We start from the raw sequence: 9,870 nt of genomic DNA, 5'->3' as shown, positions 1-9,870 counted from the left end.
ATAATAATAATAATAATAATAATAATAATAATAATAATAATAATAATGTTATGTATTGTCAGCATTGTATGTTCCCATACAATGGTGAAAATGGCTCTCTGCATTTAACCTATCCATCCCCAGGTGGAGCAGTGGGAAGCTATTGAAAGCACCTGGGGAGCAATTGGGGATAGGGTGTCCTGCTCAGATACACCACGAGATGTGCAATGACTGGGGATCGAACCTTGGACTTTCGTGTCCCGAGTCGGCTGCCCTGCCTCTACCCCACATTAAATCTGAAAGGCATTACAAAGAAGCTAGTTTGGATTGCTAGTTCCATGTACGAAGGTGTTAAAACAACAGTCAGAACTGGCAAAGGCAACACAACAACATTTGAGATTAAAGTTGGTGTTCATCACGGTTCATGTCTCAGCCCACTGTTGTTTATTGTTGTGATGGACGCAGTTACTGAGCTTATTTGGAAAGAAGGATGTCGTGGGATATGTTGTATGCAGATGACCTAGTTGTGGCTGGAGATTCTGAATTTAATCTCAAAGATAGTTTCAGGTGGTGGCAGCAGGCACTTGAGAGTAAAAGTCTGAAAATAAACGCAACAAAAACAGAGACCATGGTCTGCTTAAAAGCTAAGAAGACCTTATCAATTGCTGATAACAGAGGAAATGCAGTGAAGCAGGTCGAAATGTTCAAATATCTGGGGTTGGTGATAAATTCCAAAGGGATAGATGGTGAAATGACGACATCAGAAAAATGCTTGTCGTGACATGCATCACGGATAAGATACAGGAATCAAGAATGAGACGGTATGGGCATGTGCAACAAATGTAAGATAAGGTAAGTGGTAAATGGACTGTACTTATATAGCACCTTTCTATTTTATCAAGACACTCAAAACACTTTACTACCATACAATCTGTGTCCTCATTTACCCATTCATACAGGACTCTACTAAATCTCTACAAAGCTAATTGAGCAAATCATTCTAAATAGACTAATCAGTGCTTTATCACATTCATACACCAATTGGACACACCTTGGAGGCAATGAGGGGTTCAGTGTATTGCCCAGGGACACTTTGGCATGTGACTGCTGGTATTCAAACCCTCCAGCTCTTGCATTGGAGGACGACTGCTCTAACCACTCAGCCACAGCCGCCCTAGCCAGGTAAAAAGGCTATTAAACACAAAAGTTAACGAAGTAGGGGATGGCAGAAGAAGAGGTGGATGGATATGATCCAGCGGTATATGAAAACACTCCATCTCACAACAGACGATACATGAAACAGAGCAAAATGGAGAAGAAGAATCCACGTGGCTGACCCTGCTCCGAAAAGAGCAGGACCTACAGTTGGAAGGAGAGAGAGACAGCCAAGGATTACTTTCTGAGAGTTTCAATAAAATCCATCATCTGATTCTTGGAATTCTTTGCCAAAAGATGGCCAAACAAATGAGCAACGTGTCGATGGGCAAGAGGACGAACAAAGAAGTCACTAGATTTAGTTTGGTGGTTCTACATTTTATCATCATATTTTACATGATTTTTTTTTTTTTTACAATTTTGTTGCTGTATTTGCCTGGATTCCCTGATTTTCCTGACACTTCTGTAACAAATGCAGTCGTGTGTTGTGCTGAAAAGGAAACTGGAGATTTGATGGCCTTCCAGGTAAGGAGAAACAAAGGGAGGTTTGATTGCTTGAATCTTGCAGAAAGCTGCTGCAGATCAACGTGTTTGACTGTCCTGGAGCTCCACATGGACAAACGTAAACGTGTCCTCACTCCTATCTTTACAACACTCTGACATTGTTAGAAACTATTCTTAAGAGTAAAGATCTTGAAGAAAAAATAATAAATCCATCTGCTTCTCTTTGAAGAAATTTGGCATTTATTATAAAATTAAAGATTTGGAAAGTAAATGAAACTAAACCAAGACCTCAGAAACCGTGACAGCAGCCGTGAAACCAAACTGGTGACGAGGCTGTCAAGTAATACTGTAAGCCGCTGCCGCGTTTCATCTACCTACTGTCAAAATGTGTGAAACCATCAACTCTGCAAGTTTTGAAATAAAGCAATATTCATAATAAACGCAGCAGCAGTGTCCCGGTGCACACCGGAGGCACCGAACACACCAAACAAAAACAAGTTATTCTGAAACATCTGAAATCTCAGTGGCTGAATAAACTTAATAAAACCAAAACATTATTCATCTTCATCCTTTGAACTAAAACTACATTACCCACAATGCCAACTTCTCTATCATGATTACTGTTTTTTTTTTTGGACTATAAGGCGCATTAAGGGAAACAAAACAGTCAGATAAGTCAAACTTTGTTAATCTCCTTAAGAATAACCACATAAAATTGGTTGGAGGTCAGTAAGAACAACCAGAATTAACACATATGGTGCACCCGATTATAAAGCTCACTGTCAATTTTTGAGAAAATTAAAAGGATTTTAAGTGCGACTTATAGTCCAAAAAATATGGTAATCAGCTGAAGCAACAGAGCAGGAAATGACAAGTTTTGTTACAACTAAACGACTCCAGCCAACACAAAAATGGTTACAGCTCAGTTGAATTTATGGAAACTAAACAGAATTTTGTCAAGATAGTAGCTGAGCATCATCCCCAACACATAGTCTGAGCTCCACACACTCGGATTAAATTTTAACAATAAACATTTGAGTTATCATTTGTGTGCTGTCATATGAAAAACACCTCATGAACCATTAAATGGATTTTAATGAAACTCTCAGAAAGTAATCATCGTCTGTACATCAACAAAGTTAATGTGATTCAAGATGGCTGCTACAGCTATTCAACCTCAGGTAACACTGAAATGACTATACTTCAGTCCGTTTTACAGAAATGAAGATTAAATTTTACCATAGCAGCCGTGACTCATTTACAACAAGTAGCTGAAGCGCTAACAGACCATGTGGGATCCTGCATGAAGCTATTTTCAGTGCTTGACAAATACGACTCAAAGGTCCTCATTTTTCAACATTTGATCCAGCCAGCTGCTTTGACGAGTCAGATAAAAATTAGACAGGTGACATGCATTCCTTCAAAGAAACTGAAATTAAAAAACATGATTAAATTAAACAAATAAAAGACTTTTGATTTAAACATTAATTTTACTTTTTTTGTTAGTTGTGCATTAACTTCATTATCGTAGAGCTTCACATCGGTTATGAGGTTTATGGATTCACAATGAAAAACTTGATTTTCCTCATCTCGTGCATTTTATTGCTAAACTTCTGTTTTACAACGCAGCAGGTCACATTAATGATAATGGCTGTCGTTTACAGCAGGGACTCAGCAGGAAATAAGTTTTAGGATTCAATCACTGGAGCGAGAGAGAACACAGGCGAGTGTTTGCTCCAATCACCCTTATTTCACCCTGCGTGTGTGCGGGCTGTTCTCTGCAGCTTCGAGTTTTCTTTCAGTCACAGCTGTCAGTGTGAGTTTCTGCAGGCTGCGTGGGTAAACGTCTCTGTCAGAGTCTCCTCCACACCGAGCATCATTACACTGTATGAAGAGGTCAGATCAGATTCTGCAGACAGACAGACTGCAGTCTGACAGCCGTTATGTAATAATTACTGCACTGAGGCTAAAACACCAAGAAGGTGGAATCACGCGCTGCACACGCACAGACGGGCTCCACGATGCGTGGTTCCCTCCTCCTTTTATCGCCTTCTCTGTCCGCGTGCGTGCTGAGGCCGCAAATCGTGCGTGGAATCACCAAGCACCCCACCCCTTCCCTCACCTCTCCACTCCCTCCTTATTAAGTCTCAGTCATTGCTGCATGGCAAGCCAAAAGGGACAAAATTCAACACTTTTTCAACCCATATGATGTAAAAATAACCACTTCTTCAGTTACAGCGGATGTAAAATATGGCCAAATTTCCACCAGAATGCCATGTTTTACACAGTTTAGGCTCCTTTTTCTGAGCATTAAAATATGTTTGTTTTTCCCTTTCATTGATCGCCGCTTCTTCTGTCTCCCATAAACAGAAGGTTATCAGCTGCATGGCTCTGCAGAGTGAAACATAAATAAATTTAGGCAGCTTTGTGCATTTTGTCATTCAGAATTATTTAATTTACAGACTTGAGGCCCTGAATCACTTTATTTGAATAAAATGTGAAATTTTACTTGAATTTGATTAGGTTTAGTTGAATGCGATGATGCATCCCATGCTTATTTACCTGCTTGAACAAAATGTTTATAATATTGTTTTTCTTTCAGCTGCTCCCTTCTGCAGGGGTCACCACAACAAGCCAACTCTATAAGATTTTACCTTTTTTTTTTTTTTTTTACATCGGATGTCCTTCCTGACACAAACTGGGCACAAACCTGCAGCCTCAGGCTTACAAGACCACAGCAATGACCACTGAGCTACCGTGCACAGTTTACTTCTTTCAGCTGCTCCCTTCTTCAGAGGTCAGCACAGCAAACTAACTCACACCAAGACTTGGCATTGATTTTATGCCTTATACCCTTCTTGATGCAACTATGGACCACTAAGGTACCACAGCCCTCTCTGTTCAGCAGAGAGCTGCTATAGGGTGCATTGGGGGAGCAGATGGTGTGGGTTAAAACCCTTGCTCAAGGGCCAAGAGTGGGGCAAATAAAAGGCAGCTGTGGGTGTTTCACCTTTCCCACACACATTTTGATGTTGACAGTTTGGGGAGTTGAACCGACGCCCTTCAAATCACCAACTCACCTTATCTAACCTCTGTGCCACCATTCCGCCATACCGCTACCGTACAATTTAATTGTATATGGTGTTTTTTTTAACAAGTTTAATAATATTAAACACTGTGAAAAAGACAAGAGTCTTGAATGTGTTTAATTGTGGCCCTCTTGGCTTGCCATACCGCCAGTTATGATATAGCGGAACGGAACCGTGAAGTGCGCGGACCTGTCCATGGTGCTGAAAGGAGAGCAGCACCGTGCAGCAGCAGCAGGAGGAGAGTTCTGCCCCGCGGAGAAACGCAAACTTACCATGTTGACTTCAGACACCATGTCGATGCTGGCGATGTCTATGCGCATGCCCACGTCCACGGGGGCGCCTGCGGGCAGATCAGACTGTTAGTGAGCGGCACCGGCAGCCGGCTGAGCGCCACACATGGCTGCAGCTTTACCTCCAAAATCAGGCCGCAGACGGATGTCATAACCCTTCAGCAGCTTGTCCACCGTGGCTTTCACATACGACATGTTGCTGGGTTCGTTTGCGCTAAAACAAGCAGAGAAGTCAGAGAAACACACGCGCTCAGGCCTGGCTGGAATAAGAAAGCGCTCATCTCACCTTTGCGCGCCGCAGACCACAGAGACCAGCAGAGACCAGCTGCAGAACCAGCAGCGCCCCCGGTCCGGCATGATAATCCACATCCCCGGTCCTCCTGCCGCGCGAGCTCCTCAACTTAGGCTGCAGAAGTGTTATTCCGAACAGCAACGCATGCGCGCCCTTCTTTTAACCAACATCCGAGCGTGAGCAGCGAGGCGAGTTTGGGGAGGAATTAAGGCTCAGAGAATTCAGACGAGGGGGGGAAGAGTCACCTGAGCAGGGAGCAGCGCGCCGCGCACGAGGCGGCTCCATCAGACAGTCAGGTTCAAACTTGGAGGCGCGAGTCTCTCCGGTCACCTTTGGAGAAAACAAAGCAGGAGGGGCGGAGGAGGAGGACGGGGTGAGGGGAGGCGCAAGCACGTCCAAGGAGCTGCGCACTTTCCCAGACCGCGCTGCAGCGCAACTTCTTCACCGGTTAGAAAAAATTAAAAACGCGTGAAAGACGCAGCTCGTGACTTCCTGATGGGAGCGCGGGTTCTAACGGGCTTTGTATGAGGGGAGAAACTCGCAGGTGACCTTTGACCTGTTTACAGTGAAGCCAGCTCGCACCCTGAATTTTTCTCTCCCCATTTGAGTTTAAGGTGAAAAAACATGCCCAAACTAAACATTACTTTCTTGTTTGTCGTCACGTAATGTTGTTGCAGCCCCCAGCTGAAAACATTTTGCAAATTAAACTTCATACCAGCAGAAAAAAAAAAAAGATATTTCTGAATTAGCTCATTGTTCCAAACAAACTCAAAGAAAGGAGTGTGAGACTGACAGAAGGATTGGTGCAGCGTCTGCAGTATTGTGGACTCTGTGCTGGTCCGTTGTGGTGAAGAGGCAGCTGAGCTGTAAAGTGAAGCTCACTGGTCGGTCTACATTCATACTGCCACAAACTCTGGGTATAATGACCGAAAGAATGAGATTGCAAATAGGCGGTTGAAATGAGTTTCCTCCGCAGGGTAGCTGGACTCTCTTAGACATAGGGTGAGAAGTTCAGTTATCCGGGAGAGACTTGGAGTGGAAGTAAGGAAGCAAACTTTATTTATATAGCACCTTTCATAGATAAAATCACAAAGTGTTTTACAGAAATACAGATACAGGCTTAATATAAAACAAAAAGAAAAAGCTGATAAAAACAGTGAGTAGATCATTTAAGTAAAAGTTTGTCTGAATAAAAGTGTTAAGCTGCTTTTTAAAGGAATCAACAGAGACGGACACCCGAAGAGACGGGGGCAGCGCATTCCACAGCCTGAAAGGATAGGTCACTGATAGGGACATTTAGGAGGTTCAGCACCAAAGACAGAAAGGTGTAGGCTGAAGAATAAGGGATCAACATTTCAGTGATGTGTTGGTTCTAAATTCAACAGGTGGCCAGTGTAGAGAAGATAAAACCAGTGAAAAGTGTGATCTTCTATTAGTTCCCGTTAAAAGCCTCGCAGCGGTGTTCTGGACCAACTGGAGGCGAGTGAAAGCAGCTTTGTTAAAACAAATAAAAAAGGGAATTACAATAATCTAAATGAGAATAAATAAAAACATGAATAATCATCTCCAGCTCAGATATAGCATTGCCATCAATTAGAACCGCTGCTCATCATCGAAAGGAGCCTGTTGAGGTGGTTTGGGCATGTCCAACTGGGAGGAGACCCTGGGGAAGACCCAGGACTACGCCTTGGAGTCATGATGGCATGATGGTCGCTATCAGGGCCCAAACGATCGGTCATGGTCCTCCTTTTGCATGTGAACAACAGTTCTGGCTTTCAACAGTGAACTGGTTGATCCACTATGAGAAAGTGCTATTTATAAGACTGGGTTTATTGTAGCTCCTCAGACCGAAGACGCCTTTTGGATAAAAGACGAAACATTTCTACAGGAAGAATCCATCCAGAGGACCTGCCTCAACCTTGTTAGATTTACCTACCTGGATTATTGATCATGCATCAGGGTGGCCCATGCTAATCTAACTCTTCTTCTTTGTTTTGTTGGCGGTTGATAAAGCAGCTTGTTGGAGCGTGTATCACCACCTGCTGGACTGCTGTGTAAACTATAGTGCACAGTGAAGCTGACATTATGTTTCTCAGCTGGATGGGAGATTTTACCTTAAGTTAACAAGGCTTTGACTAATAATTTCTTGTTATCACAGTTTAACATATAGCTTGTCAACTTTACAGAAAATGTCACATTGAATCAAGTCATTTATACAATTTACAGTACAGAGGAAGCTTCCATTGCTGAGCTGAAGCCTTCAGCAGCATTTTCCCAAAACACCTTGTGATGCTGACACAGAAGAATGTTTCACTGGAGAACAGAGGATCATGTGATGGATTAGTGTTCATTTGATTTGAACTCAGATTACAACATGTACAAGCAAAGATAAATTAAATATTATTTCTCATAAACAGGTTGTTTGGTAAGAAGACAGGGCTAAACGTGGAAAAGCTTAAACAATAACCAAAGAAATGCAAAATGTTCCATGACAATAACTTGTTATCCCGTAAAATCAAAGCTTTTTATACATTTATTTGCATTTTTCTGACTGAGAATCAACTCTGGTGTTTAATTTGTTTGATGTTGTGGCACGGAGCGGGTTTTTCTAATCACTTTATACATATCACCCCGAGGTGTCACCAACATGACCAGATAACACCTTCGTCCCACTCCTCCTTCTGCTCCTGCGTTCCCTCCATCTGCCTCATCACCTCCTCGATCAGCGTTCACGTTGCTTTGTTTAAAGAAAATGCTATTTCTGTAGTTGTGATTATTGTCTTTGAAATGAAGCCACAAAAAACCTAACTTTTCCATTTGTAAAAGCTGGTGAATTCTCATTATGTCGGGAGATGATGAAAATTAACCCGGTGAACATTTGAGAGCGTGGAGACTTCAAAATATAATAATTAAAACTATAAAGCTGAACCCTTCCTGGAACAACCAACTCATGATAATCTCAGGGTCAGTCAGTGAGATCTTGATGAATCTTCAGATAATTTGATGTTCTAACTCTCAGAATAAAAAGATCAACATCGCCTCCTAGTGAGATTTGAAACTTTCTGCAGCCTGAGACAAACCAAAGACAGAAACTCAACTTGGGTGCAGAAAAGATCTGTAGTTTTGTTTTGGATCACATTTTAGTTTCAGCTGCAGGTTTGTGCCCCACCAAGCACTCCATGTTTATCACATAACTTTACTAATATGTATCAAACCGGTTGCTCTCTGGGAAGATTTTGTCAAATATTTGTAATTCATCCAAACATTTTATTAAATATGATTGATGATATATATTATATAGGACTCTCAGCTACTACCACTTATTTTTTAGCTCAGCATCTGTTAAATTGACTGAATTGTAGCGCTTTCTGTGTTTTTAAGGTCGGTTAGCTATATGTATCATCTTGAATGGGATTCATTTTAGAGTTAATTAGATATAGACAAGTGGCACGGTGGATCAGTTTGTAGAGCTTTTGCCTCTCAGCAAGAAGGTCGCCGGATCAAAATCAAGGCCCAGAGCCTTTCTGGGTGGAGTGTGCATGTTCTCTCTGTGCATGCATGGATTTTCTCCAGGTACTAATTTCCAGTGGGATCAATTAATTATTAATTATTAAAAACAAGCATGTTAGGCTGATTGGTAATTAAATTGTCCCTAGGTGTGAGTGAGAGAGTGAATGGTTGTTTGTCTCGTTTGTCTCTATGTGTCCCTGTGATGGACTGGAGACCTGTCCAGGGTGTCCCCCACCTCTCACACAGTGACTGCTGAATATGGGCAACAGTGACCCCCGCAACACAGAAAGGAAGAAGTGGGTAAAAGATAATGGATGGATGGATAGTAGGCATAGGTTATTTTGTCTTGACTAGTTTACATGGATGGGTTTTTGACTAGTTTAATCCTGTGATCCACTCGTGCATTAAAAAGCCAACTAGTTTCAACTTTTGTGTTCTGTTGAGGCAAACATGCTGCTAATTTGGAAAAAAAAATGTTACTAGTGAATTTTTTTTAAAGTTTAGTAGTTACATTTTTAGGCTCCACTAATCAATTAGTGACTGATAATAGCGGAGTGAGGTTAGAGAAGGTGGGCCTGTGATTGGAAGGTTGCTGGTTCGACAACCCAGACCGACAACATCAAAATGTGGGTGGAAAAGGTGAAACACCCACACCTGCCTCCACCCTGTACCCCCGAGCTGGGCATGGGCACCTGTGACCTTTGTGACCTGAAAAGGAAAAAGATGATGGATGATAGCTCTAGGCAAACATACAATGATTCCTTTTTGACAGTTTCACTAAAATCTATACAGTGGTTCAAGAAATATTTATCTTATAGACAGGCAAAAACACCATCACCCATCTTTTATCTTTCAGGGAGGGGAGTTGATAATAATATTAATAATCCATCCATCCATCATCTTTACCTGCTTCTTCCATTTTGGGCCATGGGGGTCACCGGTGCCCATGTCCAGCAATCACTCGCTGACAGGCAGCAGCTCTACCAGTTGCGCCACCATGCTGCAATAATAATAATAATAATAATAATAATAATAATAATAATAATAATAA

The 9,870-nt window shown here is 42.0% G+C and overlaps 1 protein-coding gene across 1 annotated transcript in view; it reads right to left on the bottom strand.

Annotated features, from left to right (window-relative positions):
• Positions 1 to 5,515, bottom strand: part of gabrb1 (gamma-aminobutyric acid type A receptor subunit beta1) — a 43,825-nt gene extending 38,310 nt beyond the window's left edge. The window contains exons 1-3 of the mRNA XM_037694718.1: positions 5,304 to 5,515; positions 5,140 to 5,231; positions 5,000 to 5,067 (exon numbers count right to left, since the gene is read on the bottom strand). Coding sequence (XP_037550646.1) covers positions 5,000 to 5,067; positions 5,140 to 5,231; positions 5,304 to 5,386 — 243 coding nt within the window. The 5' untranslated portion in view covers positions 5,387 to 5,515. The remainder of the gene's footprint in view (positions 1 to 4,999; positions 5,068 to 5,139; positions 5,232 to 5,303) is intronic.
• Between the last annotated feature and the right edge of the window lie 4,355 nt (positions 5,516 to 9,870).

This window comes from Nematolebias whitei, chromosome 21 (assembly GCF_014905685.2).
Source record: "Nematolebias whitei isolate Nwh7 chromosome 21, NemWhi1, whole genome shotgun sequence".
Classification (NCBI taxonomy): Eukaryota; Metazoa; Chordata; class Actinopteri; order Cyprinodontiformes; family Rivulidae; genus Nematolebias; species Nematolebias whitei.
Note: the sequence above shows the minus strand (reverse complement) of the source record. Positions and strands in the feature narration are given on the sequence as shown.